Genomic DNA, 21,465 nt, shown 5'->3' with positions numbered 1-21,465 from the left:
TAAAAATGGCCCCAGGGAAACTATATGTACACATTTTGTATGCCCAGATTTTCAGGGTTAGTTTATTCACACACAGTTGAATTTTAAGTGCAAACCCGACCCCATCTCCACCCATTGGGAACACCTTAGCTCATTTCAGGTAAACTTACATACATGAGAAGGGTAATTCTATAACCGAGAGTGTGCAATTACACGTGCCAGGCATATGTAAGTGCTGAGATAATTGGCACTTAGCCGTTTATATGCACTATTCTATAAAGGAGCGTTTAAGTGCTATAGCACATAATTGCATGGGCAGAGCATGGGAGATGCATGGGCATGTCTTCAACTTACATGCATAACTTATAGGTCTGAAGGACCTGAGGAGAAGTCTGATCTGATTCTGAAGTTTCTGAATCCTGGCCTATGGAAGAAAGTCCTTGCCTATCAGGGTATCAAAATAAAACCCCAGATATTCCACAGGTTGAGCAGCAGTCAAAGAACTCTTGCCAAAATTCAGTATTCAGCTGAAATGCTGAAGGAAAATCACCACTCGGTCCTCAATGCTCTTGCTCTCCTCTAAGGATTTTGCACAAATCATCCATTTTTTCCAGACAGGGATGAATCAACACTTCCCCTTTGAGGAGTTGTTTTACCACCACCACCATCACCTTGGAAAAGGTTTTAGAAGCAGTGGCTAGGTCAAAGTGTAGCACCTGAAACTGGTAGTGATATCCCAGGATCACAAAGCATAAAAATCTCTGCTGGTCTGGATGGATTGGAATATGTAGATAAGCTTGTAAGAGATCTAAGGACGTCAGGAACTCTCCTCAATGGACTGCCACTATCACAGACTTTAGAGTCTCCATATGAAAGGATAGCACTCTTAGCACCCTGTTGATCCTCTTGAAGTCCAATATAGGGCAAAAGGAGCCCATTTTCTTGGCCATCATAAAGTAAATGGAATATCTTCCAGAACTCTTCTCTGCCTGCCAAAAGCATTTCAGGGGTCTGATGAACAGCCAGTGCTTTCCGAGGAGACTTGCAGGGAGAGACCAGAAAGGAACCCAGGAGAGGATTACAAAACTCCAGGACATAGCCAAACTGAAGAACTATGAAGACCCACTGGTCTGATATCATCTAGGCCCATCTCCAATGAAATAGTTGCAAGCACCCTCTGATGGGAACAAACAGAGAATAACCCCCAAAGCAAGCACAGAAGGTTCCAGAAGACCCCTGTCCTCTATTTTGACCCCCAGATTGGCTTCTTTGAAAGAACCGAAGCCTTCAAGACCAATATCTATCCCACTGAGCAACCAAGGCTCTGCCTGGCCAGTACCGGAAGCTCGAGATCTTCCAGGAGTCTTGGCACCTTGACTCCTCAAGATCCTTAACCAACTTCTCCAAGTCCTCCCCAAAGAGCAATTTCGCTTGAAAGGACAACTGATAAAGGCGGACCTTAGAGGTTAAATCCACTGCCCAGTTCCTAAGCCAAAGAAAATGCCTCTCGGTCACCACCAGGGCTAAAGTCTTTGATAACACTCAGACCAAATCATATAAGGTATCCACCAAAAAGGCTGTGTCCATCTCCAGGTTTATGACACCCTCAGAACTCTCCCCCAGGCAATCTGGAAGACACTCCACTCACCGAACACAAGGTCTAGCCACACAGCATATGGCCCCATGCAAGGCCAGTGCAGACACTTCAAATAAGCACTTCAAAAGAACCTCTGTACAATGATTTCGAGGGTCCTTAAGGGCCATGCCATCTTCCACTAGGACAGTAGACATTTTAGTGACCACTGTAACCAGCGCATCTACCTTGAGTAAATGGAATGCATCAAGGTCCTTCAAGGGAAGCTGATACAGCCTGGCCATGGCCTAGCCAATTTTAAGGACTGCATCCAGAGAGTGCCACTCAGCCTCAACCATTTCCTTCAGATTTTTATTCAATAGAAAGAGCTTTGGAGGTTTCTGAACCCCCTTTAAAAGAGGGTCCCCTTTCCTGGGTGCTGGCTCTCTAAGACCTGAGAGATCAAACAACATAGATCATGAATGTGGAAGATACAGACCACAGAAGGGTCCTCCACCAGGGGCACTTCCATAGTCTCATCCAGAAGATCATCCAGTCCTGAGAAGTCTTTATCTAAATCTTCCTCCTAGGGAGAAAGAGAACTAAGAAGACCACTTCATCTAAATCCTGTGAAGTCATGTGCTGCTTTGTCTCTTGAGAGGGTCCCTCAGCTGGTCATGCTCCAGAGGGATCCAGGAAAGCTGGCACCTGAAGACTCTGCTTGAGGCAGAATGATTGATGGAAGAGAAGCACAAATTCTGGGGTTAAGGGTATCAGCCTCCTGTAATCACGCTGCTCATCAAGAACTGGTGCCAACCGAGCGCACCTAAGATGGCGGCATTTCCCACCAGAAGTGGTTCCCCCAAAACCGCACTGTACAGCAGACACCTCACCTGACAGGCCCTCTGATGCTGAATGTGCTTGCCCCGCCAAACTGTCGGCAGTGTCCAGAGGCGCAGCATCCCCCGACTCTGCCTCAGAGCAGACCCAGCAAAGTCTGGACATAAGGGAAACCAACTGTTGTGCGGAACAGGAACTGCAGTAGCACTGCTTTTCCACAGCTGCAGCCATAGAGTCACAGGCACCCAATTGAGCCTGATCTGTGACTCCATAACTGGGGCTAAATAGAGAATCCAACCTCAGACCATCTTACTCCCAGAGGCTTTGTGTAAGATTCTTTTTTTTTTTTTTTTAGCGCAATTGCCTCATTCTCCTGAAGAGTAACACTCAAGGAAACCCTCTCAGAGAAGGGAGAGCAACTGAGGCACAAAACCACTCACAGAGGGTGTGGGGGGTGGAGGGGCTGAGGAGGTACCTGGAGTCCGGAGTGTGCACCTCCAGGGCCAAGTATCAGAGCTGGTACACCTCACCTGTGACTTTCTTCTTAGTTTTTTATTTCCTGCTGTCCACAAAGAATTAGAAGGCCTAAAGACCCCTTTGTTTTTTTTTGTCTTATGGACAGCAGGCAATAAAGTCTAAGGAGAAAGTAACAGGTACCTCTCCCCCACCCTCTGTGAGTGGTTTTGTGTGTCAGTTGTTCTCCCTTCTCTGAGAAGAGTTCCTTGAGGAAAAAATTCACATTTTAATATATCAGTCTCTAAACACTTGTGTTCCTTCCATTAAGAAAATGGAGCAGAATAATAAATAGTTCCTTTGTTTCTGGTTGTGTAACGTGATTTTCTAGTATCACAATCATGTACCTGAGACTGCTCTTTGTATCTGACATGCAATAGTCCAATATAAATCTCCTTAGTTGGTCTACCAAATCAGCGAAGGTATCTCTGTATATAAATAATCAACAACCCAGCTGTTAATCTTTAAGTCTATTTGTAACATCACTTAGATCCAAACTTCTTTTTGTATTCCAACCATCTTGAAGCTTTATTCTTAGAAAATATTTTTCATCTTGTATAACAATTCTTTAAAACGCCTTACAGCTTCAATTTGTATCACTTGCATATCTTCCATACAAGGTTATATACAATGCAGTACACGGACGCCTCCACCTACATGCGGCATGTTTTGCAATTCATTGCCTCAGGGTGTGGTCTCAAATTCAACTAAAGAATAAAACATACAACATAAGACATCCCTCACGATAAATATAACTTATACTTCTACTTTCTGCCAAAGCAAACGAAAATGTTTGCCCAATGTCACTTTAACCATTGAATAATAAATTAGTTTACTGAGAGTTAAAAGCATAATGAGGCTATTTATTTTGAAAGGTTGTGTATACTTACTGAGTTTTATGCCTTCGGGATCCCAGTCATAGTCTACAGCGCGAATCTGTTCCTGATTGTCAATATAATCACTATACTGTTCCGATGAGAGATTATATCTTCGAATGCGCACATTATCTGGCAGAAGCAACAACGGAGCATTTCCTAGCAATGAACAAAGGGTAGTATTCATTTTCCATATCAATGTCTGGGTGTGAAGGCATATAATATTTCTCAATATGGTGTACGACTTTCTATATTTTGTACATTAAAAAACTATATCATAAATGAATTAAATATACAAGTTTCACATTTCAGTTTTTATTTGATATACTGCCTATTAGAATATAATCTAAGCAGTTCAATTATAGTCAACATAAAATAGACAGCCTGAGCCACCTTAAGAACACTAGTCCCACTGAAGAGGAAGTGAGCTGGGAGAAGGGGTGGAGCCAAAAAGCAGGAACTATATATGAGACAGGGACTGACTGAGGTTAACGAGGCAGAGAGATAAGAAGGAATCGAAGCCCCAGTGTATGCCACCACCTATGATTAAGAATTGTGACCTGGCTGAGGTAAGTCGTTTTGCTTCTTGTTCGAGACTGACCCTAGTACTCGGAGAAGAACCGAGAAAGACTCCCAGGCTGTGTTTGGGGCAGGGTCACAGACTGTGTTTGAGCCTTGCTAGCCTGACACCTGCTTAAGACTGCTTATTCAGGATTAAACTAAATAAAACACTTGCTTTCACTTATATCCCTTGTCCAGCTGTGTTATTCCATAGGCCCACCCTTGCCCCTCACTCAGGGTGTCACAAAAACAGATGCATAATGAGGGCAATTCTATATTTAAGGTGCTAATATGTATACACTGAATACATGCATAAATGACTAGAATACTAGCATATATGCATGTAGAGTGCACATATGCATGTAAATGGCAAAAATGTGCCTAAGCTCTACTTTGTAAACATATGCATATCTTACACACACTGTCCCCTCAAAGCTAAGCGGGTGTCCTTTAACTGCATTGCTACCAGTAGGAGGTAGTGTGTTTTCAATCGCTATGGACGGGCAGATTCCCTGTAATGCAGAACTTGTTTGTCATTCACTATTGAAAATGTGCTAATGAAAGAGCAACCCTCACTGGCAGGACTGTGGATGGAGGACTCACGCTCAGCTTAGAGGGAACAGTGCTTACATATTGTGTATCTGACAACTTGGCATACACATGAGCAGAGTTTGGATGAAGTGAGGGCAGAACTCACAGTTATGTGCATAACTTATAGAATACTGTAAGTTACACCATAATCTATGGCAGTTGGGCACAAGCATTTACATCTGCTATGTATGGCTGACATAAGTACTTATGACCAGTGGCACACCTTTGCCATGGCTTTCAGGGATCCCCAAGCTTCACCAGCTGAAGACCTCCTGCTCCAGCACACAGAATTCCTACCGTACTTGGTAGTCAGCAGCAATTTCCCTGGACCAACTCCGATGCTGCAACACAAAAAGCAGAACAGATGAAGAAATCTATATGAAGATGAATTTATTCAACCAACAATACATTGTTGTTTGACGATTTCATCATTTGTTCTGCTTTATGTGTTGCCGTCTTGGATCTTGCAGATAGATTGCCCTGTTGTTTTCTTGGACCAACTCCAATGCTGGCAGCTCAGGGACATTGCCACCAACTGCCAAGCTTTGTAGATGTTCTGACCACCAAAAAAGTAGATCTTCATCTGGTGGGGCTTAGGGATCCTCACAAACTAAGGTATTTATATTTTGATTTGAGGGCTGCCAGGGAGGTGCATGTATTGGACGTGCGCAGGTCCATTTTTCAATGCATCTGCAAAAAAGGACTTTTTTTTGCCGAAAATGAATATGACACAAAAAAAAAGCAGCATGCATCCATTTTGGGCCTGGGACCTTACCACCACCCATTGACTTAACCAGTCAGTAATCGTCAGCGCACGTACACCTTTTAATATGCAGCCCTCAAATTCTAGTAGTTATATCTTTATATTGTTAGAGTAAAATGCTGCATGTTTTCATCTTTTCCTCAGTTTTGTACCTCCTCTCCTTGTTCATATTTAATCTTTCCCATCTTGGCTCCCTAGTATTTTAAATTCTTTAAGCTGAAAGAATGCAAAGATGAATGCTAGGTAGCCTTTTCTAAAGACTTATCTGGCATGTAATCACTGAGCAATTTTTGTCATTTTTTTTTCCTGCCAAGTAAAAGATCAGAGCCTCTCTGCATTTTTAACCTGCCTCTGGCAGTACTCAGTATCATTTGTACTTTTCATCTATCATCCATCATCCATTTCTGACTGGAACACTGGCATTCTTCCTTTTTGCCACTCTAGGCATTTCATTTTCTGAGTTAAACGTCTAGTTATTCTAAGCCTGCTGCATTTCAGAGAGTGACACAAACCCAGAATGTGGATGACTGCCAACATTCCTACTTGGCATTCAATCTATCTTTTTCTTTCATCTTCAGGGCTACAGTATCCATTGATTTCAGCATGCAAAGCTTGTAATCTGCAGTAATGTCTTTCTGTTGACAGCCATAATGTAAGAAACAAGTGGATGGTGACTTCATTCAGTCAACACATGGTTAAATATTATGCTAAGTGATGGTTTATTGAATAAATGCTGAATATGCAGAACTCTATGCTCAAGACTCCTGCTGGAAATGCAACATGGAGAAAACCCTTCCTGCAAATATGTCTCATGTTATTGTTACAAAAGTGCATTATGTGGAACAAAAGGATGCCATTGTTTAATGCATTTTTTTCATGCAATAGCAAAAATCTTAACTCAAAGCTGTTTTTATGTTTTCAATAGCCCCCCTGGTTACAAGATATACAAGTACTATTGTATTTGTGCCAGTGGCGTAGCCAAGGGTGGGTTGGGGTGGGCCCAGGCCCACCCACTTTAGATTCAGGCCCACCAAGTAGCAGCACACCTATAACGTGGCTGGCAGGGACACCAAGCCCCACCAGCCAAAAACTCGCAACAACTGTTTGCTGCCGGTGAAAATCCGCTATTTAAAAGGTATGCGGGGGAGAGGGGATGTTTGAAAGGCCATATGGCATGCAGGCGAGAGAGGGAGAAACCAAATCACTTGTAGGACAAGGTGGAGTTCTGCCCACCCACCTTGGGTCCAGGCCCACCCAAACTTGGGTGTCTGGATACGCCCCTGATTTGTGCACTGTGGAGCTAATTTTCAATGAGAAACTACCTTTGTGCTTTCTCTGAAAATTACCTGTAAGAATTTGCTTGCAATTGCTATTTCTGTGGACAGCTAACCAAAGGCAAAAGAGTGCATGTAGATTTGAAAATGTTAATGCATGAGTGCTGTTTACTGTCCATCCTAAGTATGGTGTCCCCCCCCCCCCCCCCCCCCCGCCCCTCTGTGAGGGCCTCTTTTTAATCTGATTAAAATGGCATAGGGTGTGGAAGCCCACTTCCATTTTCAATTAGGCTAATTTACCCAGGTCAATTCATATTTATCTGTGTAAATGACTTTGAAAATCCCCCCCCCCCCCCCAATGTTCTACTGTCACTGAATCCTTGTATACTGTGACACTTTTAATTGGATCAATAAAAAAAATGTCTACAAGTTTAGCTTTCTTACATAGTTCCCTTTATCTCAATCTGCAAAGATTCCGGTTTTCTGTAGGTTCAACATGGCTAAGAGCATGCTGCACATTCAGTCATTCACCTAATCACTTCTTCCAACTCCCTTAAAACTAATAGTAACATTTAAAAGTTATACATTTTCCTAAGTGTTGACTATTAACAGTGGCTTTTAATATTTATCTACTACTACTACTACTACTACTACTACTACTACTACTACTACTACTACTACTACTACTGTCTGTGCCAGAGCTGGTGGTGGGAGGCGGGGCTGGTGGTTGGGAGGCGGGGATAGTGCTGGCCAGACTTATACGGTCTTTGCCCTGAAGAGGACAGGTACAAATAAAAAGTAGCACATATGAATTTATCTTGTTGGGAAGACTGGATGGACCATGCAGGTCTTTTTCTGCCGTCATCTACTATGTTACTAGGGTTACGCAGCGCTGTACAGTTTAACAAAAAAAGACAGCCCCTGCTCAAAGGAGCTTACAATCTAAAGGACGAAATGACAAGTTGGGGCAGTCTAGATTTCTTGAATAGTGGTTAGGTGCCAAAGAGGTGCATAATCGAATGGCGCCGGCGAAATCGATCGCCGGCAATCTATTTTGGCAGCGCCGCAACAGCTGGCCGGAACCGTATTATCGAAAAAGATGGCCGGCCAACTTTTGTTTCGATAATACGGTTGGGGCTGGCCAAATGCCATAGATCACCGGGTTTGAGATGGCCGACTTTGTTTTTCAGCGATAATGGAAACTGGAACCGGCCATCTCAAACCCAGCCAAATCCAGGGCATTTGGCCATGGGAGGGGCCAGCATTCGTAGTGCACTGGTACTTCTGGATGTTTAGATCTTGCTGATCAGTTATGTTATGACTTACTTGATCTGGAGTGCTGTATTTTGTGATACTGTTTTGATAAATGTTCAAGAAAGACTTCATACAAATTAAAAAAGTCCCTGCAGTTCATTTTCCCTTGATGGCAGTCCCTGATGTGCACTTCCCTTAATAGCCGTCTTTCTCTCCCCGAAAGTGCACTTCTCTTAATGGCCGTCTTTCTCCCTGAACAGGGAAATCAAAACAGCTTTTGCTCACCTCACCATTTTTTTTAGTAGTAACAGGGGGATTTGAACCAGCCACCGCTGGATTACAAGCCCACTGATGTAACCACTTGGCCAGAGCTCCACTTACTTGGGTGTCCCTCCCTTTTGATTATACCCCCCCAGGTCTCTCTCAGCCACTCACAGACAGCTAAAGGCACTGTGATTGACTGAGAGAGACCTGAAGGGGTATAATCAAAAGGGAGGGCTAGTCAAGTAAGTGAAGCTGTGGCCAAGTGGTTACATCATGGCTCTTATAATGCCAAGGTGGCTGGTTCAAATCCCCCTGTTACTATTAAAAAAATGGTGAGCAAAAACTGTTCTGATTTCCCTTTTCAGCGAGAAAGCCGCCCATTAAGAGAATTGCACTTTCGGAGAGAAAGACGGCTATTAAGGGAAGTGCACATCAGGGACTGCCATCAAGGGAAAATGAACCGCAGGGACTTTTTTAATTTGTATGAAGTCTTTCTTGAACATTTATCAAAACAGTATCACAAAATACAACACTCAAGAACAAGTAAGTCATAACATAACTGATCAGCAAGATCCTTTTTTTTTTTTATGAGCTGGCCAACTGGCTTCCCCTCCTAGGGAAGGAAATGTTTTAAAGTTTGTTTTTTTTTGGGTGGGAGGGGGTTGGTGATCACTGGAGGAGCATGGGGAGGTCATCCCTGATTCCTTCCAGTGGTCATCTGGTCAGTTTGGGCATCTTTTTGAGACTTGGTCATGAAAATAAATAGACCAAGTAAAACCGGCCAAATGCTCGTCATCACCGGTTTTCTTTTTTCCATTATCAGCTGAAGCCGGCCATCTCGTAAGCACGCCCACGTCCCGCCTTCACTACCCTGTTGACACGCCCCCTTGAAGTTTAGCTGCCTCCGTGACCAAATGCCGGCGAGTGTGTCCAAAATTGGTTTTCAATTATACCGATTTGGCCGGTTTTAGGAGATGGCCGGCCATCTCCCGATTTATGTCGGAAGAATGCCGGCGAAAAATTTTGATTATAAGCTGGAAAGGCGACATTGAAGAGATGGGCTTCGAGCAAGGATTTGAAGATGGGCAGGGAGGGGGCCTGGTGTATGGGCTCAGGGAGTTTATTCCAAGCATGGGGTGAGGCGAGGCAGAAAGGGCGGAGCCTGGAGTTGGCGGTGGTGGAGAAGGATACTGAAAGGAGGGATTTGTCTTGAGAGCGGAGGTTACGGGTAGGAACGTAAGAGGAGATGAGGGTAGAGAGGTAAGGAGGGGCTGCAGATCAAGTGCATTTGTAGGTTAGAAGGAGAAACTTGAACTGTATGCGGTACCTGATCGGAAGCCACTGAAGTGATTTGAGGAGAGGGGTGATGTGAGTATATCGGTCCAGGCGGAAGATAAGACGTGCAGCAGAGTTCTGAACGGACTGAAGGGGGGATAGGTGGCAGAGTGGGAGGCCAGTGAGGAGTAGGTTGCAGTAGTCAAGGCGAGAGGTAATGAGAGAATGAATGAGAGTTCGGGTGGTGTGCTCAGAGAGGAAAGGGCGAATTTTGCTAATGTTGAAGAGGAAGAAGTGACAGGTCTTGGCTATCTGCTGGATATGCGCAGAGAAGGAGAGGGAGGACTCGAAGATGACTCTAAAGTTGTGGGCAGATGAGACGGGGACGATGAGGGTGTTGTCAACTGAGATAGAGAGTGGAGGGAGAGGGGAAGTGGGTTTGGGTGGGAAGACAATAAGCTCGGTCTTGGCCATGTTCAGCTTCAGGTGGCGGTTGGACATCCAGGCAGCAATGTCGGACAAGCAGGCTGATACTTTGGCCTGGGTTTCCGCAGTGATGTCTGGTGTGGAGAGGTAGAGCTGGGTGTCATCAGCATAAAGATTATTCTGGAAACCATGAGATGAGATCAGCGAGCCCAGGGAAGAGGTGTAGATTGAAAAAAGAAGGGGTCCAAGGACAGATCCTTGAGGAACTCTAACAGAGAGTGGGATGGGGGTGGAGGAAGAGCCATGAGAGTGTACTCTGAAGGTACGGTGGGAGAGATAAGAGAAGAACCAGGAGAGGACAGAGCCCTGGAACCCAAATGAGGACAGTGTGGCAAGAAGTAAATTGTGATTGACAGTGTCAAAAGCGGCAGATAGGTCGAGGAGGATGAGGATGGAGTAGTGACCTTTGAATTTGGTAAGGAACAGGTCATTGCAGACTTTAGATAGTGCTATTTCTGTTGAGTGTAGGGGGCGAAAGCCGGATTGAAGCAGATCGAGGATGGCATGAGAGGAGAGAAAATCAAGGCAACGGCTGTGAACAGCGCATTCAAGTATCTTGGAGAGGAAGGGTAGGAGGGAAATGGGGCGGTAGTTGGAGGGACAGGTAGGGTCAAGTGATGTTTTTTTGAGCAGAGGTGTGACTACAGCATGCTTGAAGGTGTCAGGGACAGTTGCAGTGGGGAGAGAGAGGATATGACAGATGGTGGGGGTGACAGTAGGAGAGATGGTGTTAAGTAAGTTGGTGGGGATGGGGTCCGAGGAACAGGTGGTGCATTTCGAGGAGGAAAGAAGATGGGCGGTTTCCTCTTCGGTGATATCAGGAAAAAGGAGAAGGAGGCATGGGTTGGTTGGTTGAGGGAGTGGGCTATAGGGTGAAGAGGAGGAGATGGTTTGGTGGTGAATTCGAGAGTGATCTTCTGCACCTTGTCGCGGATATATAACTGATATATAACTGAGGCAGTCAACATTAAAAAAAAAAATACTTATCACTCTGGTTAATATAATCTGGATTTTCAGCACCGGTACCTGGATACCAACGGGCACTGAATATCTATAATCAGCGCTGAGCAGAGCCATTATCTGGTTAGTGGCAATATTTAAGTCACTAACCAGATAAAGATGGGATAGCCTTTTCACTGTTCTTTCGCCTATGTTTACTAAGCGGCTGTATGGGTGCGTTAGTGTTTTTAATGTGCGTAAATGGTTTACGTGCGATAAACGCTAACGTGCCCATAGAAATGTATAGGCGCGTTAGCGTTTAACGTGCCTTAAATTTACAGGCGCATCAAAAAACGCTAATGCACCTTAGTAAACATACCCCTTTGTTTGGATAGTTACCTGGTTAGTGCCATTGAATATTCCCTGGCCAGCATTTATCTGGTTAGCAGCACCTGCTATCTTAATAAGGGCCTTTGAATATTGACTTCATAGATTTTAAGCACTGTTTAGGTTTACTGATTTTCGTTATTGTATCAGATCATTTTATTTGTCTGCTATGTTGTTTTATTACTGGTGTAAAATTTAGTCTTATGGGTCTAATTATTCTGTGTGTTAAATAAATCCTCCTTTTTTTCTCTCTCTCTCCCTCTCTCTCTCTCTTTCTCCTCTCTTTTTCTCCTATAAGCTCCTGTTATTGAACCTGAAGATTTGCATTTTGCTATAATAAGTATTACATTAACACTATTACTCGTTGTTACTTTCTCTTTTATAACAAAACCAATAAAATATTTAAACATAAAAAATTTGGTCTTATTTTTTGGTGTTAGTAATATGTTATTTTTATTTTTGTACATTCTTCCCTGGATTCTATAAATAGTGCCCAAAATAGGGCACTGATATTTGGACTCCGATTTCAGATGTGTGCACAACTAAATCGGCTAACGAGCCCATTAGTACCAATAATTGAGTGCTAATTGAAACTAATCAGTGCCAATTTGGATTTGCATGCTCAGCTAGCTAGGTATAATTCTATAACAATATGCATCCTAATCCCATTGCTTGCGATCCAAAAGGGGCATGGCCACAGGAGGTGCATGGGCAGATCAGGGGTGTTCCTAAAATTTGCACACAGCGTTATATAATACCGAGGATGTGTGTGTCCAAATTAGGCACTGGGAATTACACCTGGTTTCAGCTGACATGAATCCTGGTGTCCGGCACTCAACACTAATTCTATAACGGATGCTCATCTTTGAATGCACATTATAGAATAACATTGAGTGTTGATTTTTAAGTGCCATTTACTGAATCTAGCCCTCTTTTGGCTGTTAGTGGTTTAACCTATTTTTAATTGTTGTGCTTTTTTATGTTAAATGTTTGTAATTTACCTAGAGAATGTAATGAAAGGGCAGTTGGCAAACTGGATTTAATAAATGAATAAAATGAATAAACATTTGCAAACTCATTTTAGATAGAATTTAGGAATCAGAATTGATACATTTAAGTCAGGACACGTACAGTTCTGGGATCATCTTAGAAAAGGATCTGCCAATGTAGAGCCTTTTTTTTTAATGCATGCAGGAGTGCATGTGCTGTAGGAGCAGCCATTTCACAAAGAGCCCTGTTTACTATGGTGTGTCAGCATTTTTAATGCACCTACAATTAGCACGTGTGCTAAACGTGTAGATGCCTATAGGGATATTGCAGGTGTGTACACGGTTAATGCGCGTACATGGTTATCTCATGTTAAAAATGCTAACGCGCCTATAACGTGGCGTAGTAAGCAGGGCCCAAAGATACATACTGAAAACCCGAGCACAGAAAACACAGCAATTTACTCATCAATTTTTCTATCCCCAGAGGTCATACAATCTAAGGGCCCTGTTTACTAAATCGCACTACAGGTGCGCTAGCGTTTTTAGCGCAAGTTAATGCTAGAGATGCCCATAGGAATATATGGGCATCTCTAGCATTTAGCGCACGCTAAAAATGCTAGCACACCATAGTAAATAGAGCCCTAAGTTTATACCAGAGGCTTTATGATCATAAAGGACCTCAATAGGATTTGACCTGGGCTGCCCTGGTTTTCAACCTACTACTCTAACCATTAGGGTACTCCTCCATTTACATGTCCATGCCTGCCATTTTGCAAATCCGCATGTGTAAACGCAGCTGAGTAACAGTAGTGGCATCAATCGTTATTTATGTTCAGATTGGAAGGGGGGAAATAAACACTAGGGAATAAGGGGGAGAGCTTCCTTAATTCCTCCCATAAAGGGCTAGCCAAAGCAAACTGTTTACAAATCTATTTATGCAAAGGAGCAGCTGTAAATCCTGATGTTGATATAATGTGCGTTTCAGTGCCGGTGCCTTTTTGAAGTTTCTCTGAAGCTGTACGTGTTATACAGGAGCTGGAGCATTGCTCTATATTGCAATGGAGCGAGATATATAGAAGATGGTGAATGCAGACTGACTGATAGATGGGTGTCTAAATGGCTGATGATGTTTAATGTGAGCAAGTGCTAAGTGATGCATGTGGGAAAGAGGAACCTGAATTATAGCTACGTCATGCAAGGTTCCACGTTAGGAGTCACGGACCAAGAAAGGGATCTAGGTGTCGTCGTTGATGATACGTTGAAACCTTCTGCTCAGTGTGCTGCTGCGGCTAAGAAAGCAAATAGAATGTTAGGCATTATTAGGAAAGGAATGGAAAACAAAAATGAGGATGTTATAATGCCTTTGTATCGCTCCATGGTGTGACTGCACCTCAAATATTGTGTTCAATTCTGGTCGTCGTATCTAAAAAAAGATATAGTGGAATTAGAAAAGGTGCAGAGAAGGGCGACGAAAATGATAAAGGGGATGGGACGACTTCCCTATGAGGAAAGGCTAAAGTGGCTAGGGCTCTTCAGCTTGGAGAAAAGGCGGCTGAGGGGAGATATGATAGAGGTCTATAAAATAATGAGTGAAGTTGAACGGGTAGATGTGAAGCGTCTGTTCACGCTTTCCAAAAATACTAGGACTAGGGTGCATGCGATGAAGCTACAATGTAGTCAATTTAAAACGAATCAGAGAAAATATTTCTTCACTCGTGTAATTAAACTCTGGAATTCTTTGTCAGAGAATGTGGTAAAGGCGGTTAGCTTAGCGGAGTTTAAAAAAGGTTATGATGGCTTCCTAAAGGAAAAGTCCGTAGACCGTTATTAAATGGACTTGGGGAAAATCCACTATTCCTGGGATAAGCAGTATAAAATGTTTTGTATTTTTTGGGGATCTTGCTAAGTATTTGTGATCTGGATTGGCCACTGTTGGAAACAGGATGCTGGGCTTGATGGACCTTTGGTCTTTCCCAGTATGGCAATACTTATAAGTACTACTCTACATCCCTTGAAAAAGCGATGGGCGAAACGGGACCCCATCGGGACAATTAAATTAAGTGTTCTTCATTTAAATTGCTCCTGTTTGGTATAATTTTAATTTTGATGAAAAAGTTTCTGAAAGACTAAAGCAAATTTTGCTTATGAAAAATTATAAAAACTTTTTGGGAGGTTTTTGACCCATGATGATGGATAAGTTGTGGCTACTATATTCCAGATAATCTCTGTGAAGTACCACGTTGGCTTTTTTTTTAGGTCTTTTCCTCCATTAAGAAAAAGGTGTTACCACTACAGGTTTGATTCCACAGTATGGTGTTTTGAAGGTTTTCATATGGAGAGGGTAGAAGTTTAAGATATTTGAAAGTGTTTGATATAATGGAACATATACGTGCATTCTCTTTCTGAAATGGGAAATACATATGAAGATTTTAGTTCCACCCAAAATCACGCCCCCTTGCAATCTACATGCAGTACAGATATACACATGCAAATTCTGGCTTTCTAAAATCAGGTTTTACACATGTATTGATAGGTAAGTGTAAATGCAGGTATTTACCCGTGTAAACCACTAATAGGGCTTCTAAAATAAGGGCCACAGCCTTTTGGTTGTTTAACATTTTAAGAAAACTAAAATGTTGTTTTATAACCTTACCATTGGCTGCACACTGTCTTCCTTGCTGATCGCCAACAGACCTAAAGCCATCTGCACAGAAACATTCGTAGCTCCCCTTTGAGTTCCTACAGTCCTGGGGACAAGTCCCGTAGATCTCACACTCGTTGATATCTATTTAAAAGAAATGAAACATACCTCTAATATTTTCTAGAGTTTAGTCTAGCCACTGTTTCTGGCCTTCATGAAAACACTGTAGTGACACTAGGGCCCTTTTACAAAGCTGCGGCAAAAAGTGGCCTTAGCTTGCCTTTACATGGGTCTTTCCTGCACTCTGTCCATTTCTACTGCAACTGGAAAATGGCTGATTATGGTCATATGCTAATGTTGCCATTAGAGTGCAGCCATTAACAGAAATTAGCATATGAGGCCTTACCGCCACCTATTTTGAAGGTGGTAATGGCACATGCGCTAATCCTGCGCTAATCAGTTAACATACAGCAATGCTGACTTGCTAATTGATTAGCACAGAAACACCCACTCTCCATCCCCTCAGCTAAAAAATAAAAAATATTTTTTAGTGTGTAGGTAGAGCATGCACATTTGCAACTTACTACGGGATGCCTCAGTGCGCCCCACAGTACACCATTTTAAGCTGTGGATATGCATGCATTAGTGCTTACCACAGCTTAGTAAAACACCCTATAGTCAGGACTGTTAAATAAATGCATGAAATCCAAATAGCTCTTTCTACTGTCTTTCATTCTGTAGTACACCTTTGGGCAGTGAAATAAGTGGTTGCTGAAGTTACTTAAGAGTTTTTCTTTAATGCTCAACTGTAACAGCGGTGGAAGTGACAAGTTTGAGTATGGGAAGGGAAAAGGTACAACTGTCTCTCCTGTGGTGGCTAACTGCCGGCCACTGAGGGATGTTTAGAGGAGATTACCGTCCAGGTCTCAGACCTGCCAAGGATGCCTGTTATCAGCACAGAAAAGGATCTTATGTACAGCATAGCAGTAACATCACAGTTTGATTTCTACACTGGATGTCATGTTCTCCAACAAAAAGCAAGGTCCAGCATAAAAATGCAATTTGAAAAGTTTACCCTCTCTTTAGAGAGGGTAAAATTTCTGTGAATAGTGTGCACCACTCGGATAAAGGGGGGAAAGTTAGGCTAGAGGAGGAAAGCACACATGAATATTTCACTTTGAAATCCTCCCACATACTTTGTTTTCCTTTGTGATGAAAAGAAAATAGATAAAAATAGATAAAAATCAATATGCATAAACATAAAAATAGGTGAACATCAATATCCATATTCAAAGCAAGTTGAAATGATCTACATTCTTCCACCTTCCTAAATTCTGCAGAGGGAAACTCCACAGGGAGTTTCCTATTGAATATTAAGCTTGTAAGCACCCCTGTAGGGTTTAGAAATTGCACCTGCTAAGTGGAAGGTAAGCAAGGAAAAATCTATTCGGAAAGAAATACCTAATAGACTTCTTTTAAATGATCAGATACAATCCTTATGCTCAACAATTTTTAGAAATTGAATTCAATAATTTTACAAAAGGGGTTAGAAGGAATGTAGGCTTTATTACTAAACTAATCCTTTTTTTTTTTCTTCTTTTTTCCCCTCAAACCTCTTTCATTACAGCAGATTCCCTTACTGGCTGTACTGTATACATGTGATTACTATCAATATTACAACGTAGTATCAGTCGCTGCTATGAACAGTTTCACATTTTATATGATTAAAGACAAATAATTCAAATCATAACTAAATAATACATGCATATATTGTCAATTACAAGAGACAAACTGGCCAAATAAAAATAATCCCAATGTATATAAACTGCTAAGATTTTAGACCAAACATATTTCCACACACTTCAGTCTCATACTTAAGAGTCCTTTTATTGAAGTTTAGCGCACACTAATGGACTTACCACATGCTAAATGCTAAGAGGCTCATTTTATACTTTGGACTTCTTAGCATTTAGCATGTGCTAATTCCGTTAGCGAGCACAAAGCTTTAGTAAAATAGTCCCTTAATAAATAGTTGAGAAGAAAAACTGTATCCAGAAAGAAAAGTGTTCTGAGAGACCCACATAGCCTGTTGCCTTTCAGAGAGTTTTAAGATCTAGTTTTACAATACTGTACCATCACAAGAATTTCTGTCAGTATCACTGACGCTGTATCCTGACCAACAGGAACAAATAAAGCCTCCTCCATTGAGGTTTGTACAGTTATGTTCACAGATATTCTCCGCACAAGTTCGTTCTGTTCCTATGTCTGAAAAAGAATCATATTTTAGAAGGAATGAGATCCCACCAATTAAATAAATGTACAGATACCGCATAAATATCCATTATTACCTAGTATATACAATATACAGTAATCCTTTTTGGGGGATTTAGTTCACAGTTTTTTTTTTCAGTAATAAGCTCAAGGTGAGTTACAGGTACACCATATTTCTTTGCCCCTGGAGGGCTCACAGTCTAATTTTCTGTATGAAGCAATGGAGGTTTAAGAGACTTGCCCAAGATCACATGGAACAGCAGTGAAATTTGAACCAAGCTTCCCTGGTTGTCACTCTGATGTGCTAATCACGCCTCCATTTTGCAAATCTACTTATGTAAATGCAGCTAAGTAACAGTAGTGGCATCAATCGCTCTACTTTTGCAAACCTGTCATTGTGAAAACGTGAATTGTGCAAAAAGATATTTACCAGCATACAGTTATAGGCACAATTCTCCCAACTTCCTTGAAAGTTCCATCTCTCTTTAATAAATTATTTTGAATATTCTTCTACAAGTTATTCTGCACGAGATACACCCAAGAACTGTGTACTGTAAGGATCCTTTCAAGACCCTCACTAGTCCAGTATGTTCCTGAGTTCAGAGCCATACCAATTTAGTAGAGAGAGGAGGTGAGTGCCATTCTGCTACAGCGTACTCTGCTGGAATGGCTGCAATGGTTCTGCCTACTCTTACATAAAATGGAGACTGTGTGGTGTTGGATTTGTGTGGATTCTCTTGACAGTGTGTTTAAGGCTCATCCTTTGAGCTTAGTAAGTGTCCAGTGTGAAGCCTCATTTGAGTTTTACGTTAGTATCTTACCAACCAGGAGCCTATTGGAGAAGATATTGTGGGGAAAGATTCTCTCTCTGAGAGACTCTGCATGAAAGAGGGAAGATTGTCACTTCCTTCACTGACTACTGTAATGCTGCCTATGTGGGTATCACTGTTTCTCTTCTGAAGCTGATTCAGACAGCCTAAGAACTGCCATCCCTCTTCTTTCACATGCACAGTGTTTTGACTGCGTTTCCCCCATCCTGTTCAAACACCACTGGCTTCCAGTCTCATGTCATATCCAACATAAAATTCTAACATTATCCCATAAGGTCCTCCACACTGGCCTCCCTCTCTATCTCTGTTCTCAAATCACACCCTACACTCCCACACAAGCTCTTTGCTCTGTACACAAACACCACCTTGTGATCCCATCCATCTTTCCTTCCCACCTTGCACCCACAAGACACAATGCTTCTTACTGTATTGCTCCAATGCTCTGGAATGCTTACTATCCTTGTTTTCAAGGCAAATTGAAGGCACATTTCTTCTTCAAGACCTTTGCTGGGACAGCAGGTTGATAATGGCTGATCAGTATGAGTAGCTGATGATCTTCTCCCCCACCCCTTTTGATTTTTTTTCCATTGTTTCCCGATTTTCCCTTGCCTGCACATATTTGTAGTTCCTTTTCATTTCTAGTTTATTAAATTTTACCATTAACCACTTAGATTGTTTGGAGAAAAGCAGTATATCAAGTACATAATAAACATAAACAAACCGTGAATTTTCAGAAGGGAATAGGTTTGTCTAGTACCTAGCAGTGGCATAGCAAGGAAGTTTTTTTTATAGGGGGTTCATCTGCCCCCGCCCCTGTGCCCTCCCCCCCTACACACATCTCCTCCCTGTACCTTACAATCCTCTCTGCTGAGGTCTTCATCTGGGCAGTAGCAGCAGCACTCATAGGCTGCCTGTGGCCTGCATTAGCACTTCCTCCCTGAACCATTCCACCCTTTACAAAACAGGAAGTTGCATCAGAAGGGGCAGGATGGTTCAGGGAGGAATTTTCAGTGCAGGCCACAGGCAGCCTATGAGTGCCGCTGCTACTGCCCAGGTGAAGACTGAAGTAGAGAGGATTTTAAGATGGGGACAGGGGGGCAGGTCTTACAGGGGGTGCATATGCAACACATGCACCTAGTTTAAATACACCACTGGTACCTGGGAAACACAGGACTTCAAAAAGATTGGTGATTATTCTAAAAGGCTCACAGACATGTGTGCTTATACTGTGTTTAACTAATGCTGTACAACCTCAGGACAGAAAGACTATCTCAAAGCAGTAACTTTTGCACCAGCATTCAGTAAAGTTAGGTGGAGCACCCCATATCTCTCTGATACCCCATATCTCTCTAAGTATTTGTAGTGAAGAGGGAAATATATGCCTGGACCTTGAGGGAAATCCCTTCCTCGTGAAGAGAACCTGCTCCCTTGGAAAAGAATAGGCATATACTGAAAGAAAAGAGGTGGGGGCCAGGATAAAAATTAATGGTCTTTGGAGCCCTGGGGTGTGAAAACATTTATAGATCACTCCAAACTGAGGATCACTCCTCCCCCTTCCCCTTAGAGGACAATCTGCTGAGGAAAATAATGCAACAAGACAAGGGAATTAAACCACTATTCAACAGTGCCACACAATTCTTCATCTGGAGGTATCTGAGAAATTATGCACAAGAATATACCTCCTTAATCAAATTTGCCCATCCACCAAACCCGCCCAAATAATTAGCATCCAGCTGTTGCAGACTAAATCTTTCCGGAAAAGCAAAGACATTTTGCAGAACACAGGTCTAAAATATAAAGCCAGTCATGCAGTAAAACTGGTTATGCTAAAGACTTCCGAAGGGGTAACAGTGATAGACTGTAGCAGCTAAAATGACAGAGGCTGGTGACACCTTATAGTCTAACCAGTTTATCGAAGCACAAGTTTTTAAATGTGTGACCAAAATCAACACCTGAAAAAGTGTCTAAGAAAAAGTTCCCATTATTAAAAAAAAAAAAAAAAAAAAAGTCTTCTAAAGCAAAAAAAAAGAAACAAAAGGAATAAAAATCTATTCTGTGGATGCACATTACATAGAAAGGGTGACTATCCTAATCTTCAGTGAAGAATGTCAAAGCAAAGCAGCAGGCATCTCAGCAGACTCAAAAGGTTACATGGATTTGATCATCTTCCCAAAGAAAAAGCTGCTGCAGTCCTAGCCAGATGACAGTTCTTCCTGAGACTGAAATACTGGCTTTTTATATGTGAAGGTAAACAAATAAATCTACTTTTTAGAATTGGCTAAGGTTCCTGCTGCTTTGTGTTCTCCTCAAGTGAATTTCTTACAGTCCTGCTGAGTGACCCTAGGGCAATCTCACACACTTGGACTTTGGTCCCTACTGATACTCTTCTCTTTTAACTCTATTATTCTTCTTGAATAATGACACAGAGCTGGTCTGGTGGCTCAGTCATAGGCAGCAGAATAGAGGAGGGCCACAGGGCCATGGTCTCACCAGTATTTTCACCAACACAGCATCAGCAACTAAAGAGCTTGGGGACAGGCCTGGAGATTGGTTTGTTTGGCCCCTCTACCCAAAAAGATGTTCCACTGCCCTTGGGCTCAGTGGTAGCTCTTTGCAATGCCAGTGGAAGTTTTCCAGTTTGACTGTCCTTCCTCAACCCCTACGCCAAGCCCCCTCCCTACCCATCTTCAAATCTCTGCTTAAAACTCACCTCTTCAATGCTGCTTTCGGCACCTAACCTTTCGAGAAATATAGTATGCCCTATCAGATCGACTCTACACTTGTCTTTTAGATTGTATACTTGTCTCTAGATTTACACCTGTCTTTTAGATTGTACACTTGTCTTTAGATTGTACACCTATCTTTTAGATTGTAAGCTCCTTGAGCAGGGACTGTCCTTCCATGTTAAAATTGTACAGCGCTGCGTATCCCTAGTAGCGCTTTAGAAATGTTAAGTAGTAGTAGTAGAGATTGGTTTGTTTGGCCCCTCTACCCAAAAAATGTTCCACTGCCCTTGGGCTCAGTGGTAGCTCTTTGCAGTGCCAGTGGAAGTTTTCCAGTTTGACACCTGCATCAGGTCTTCCACTCTCAAGACTGGCTGAGGTTTGGGATGCTGCTAAGGCAACTTTCAGAACTTCTCTGGTGGGGAGAGAATTAAAGT

At 42.4% G+C, this 21,465-nt stretch overlaps 1 protein-coding gene across 1 annotated transcript in view; it reads right to left on the bottom strand.

Annotated features, from left to right (window-relative positions):
- LRP2 (LDL receptor related protein 2) overlaps positions 1 to 21,465 on the bottom strand; it is a 334,494-nt gene that overhangs the window by 49,663 nt on the left and 263,366 nt on the right. Inside the window, exons 58-59 of the mRNA XM_030210857.1 lie at positions 15,217 to 15,348; positions 3,796 to 3,939 (exon numbers count right to left, since the gene is read on the bottom strand). Of these exons, the coding sequence (XP_030066717.1) occupies positions 3,796 to 3,939; positions 15,217 to 15,348 (276 nt within the window). The remainder of the gene's footprint in view (positions 1 to 3,795; positions 3,940 to 15,216; positions 15,349 to 21,465) is intronic.

Source organism: Microcaecilia unicolor, chromosome 7, assembly GCF_901765095.1.
Source record: "Microcaecilia unicolor chromosome 7, aMicUni1.1, whole genome shotgun sequence".
NCBI lineage: Eukaryota > Metazoa > Chordata > Amphibia > Gymnophiona > Siphonopidae > Microcaecilia > Microcaecilia unicolor.
This window is presented reverse-complemented; position numbering and strand designations above follow the sequence as displayed.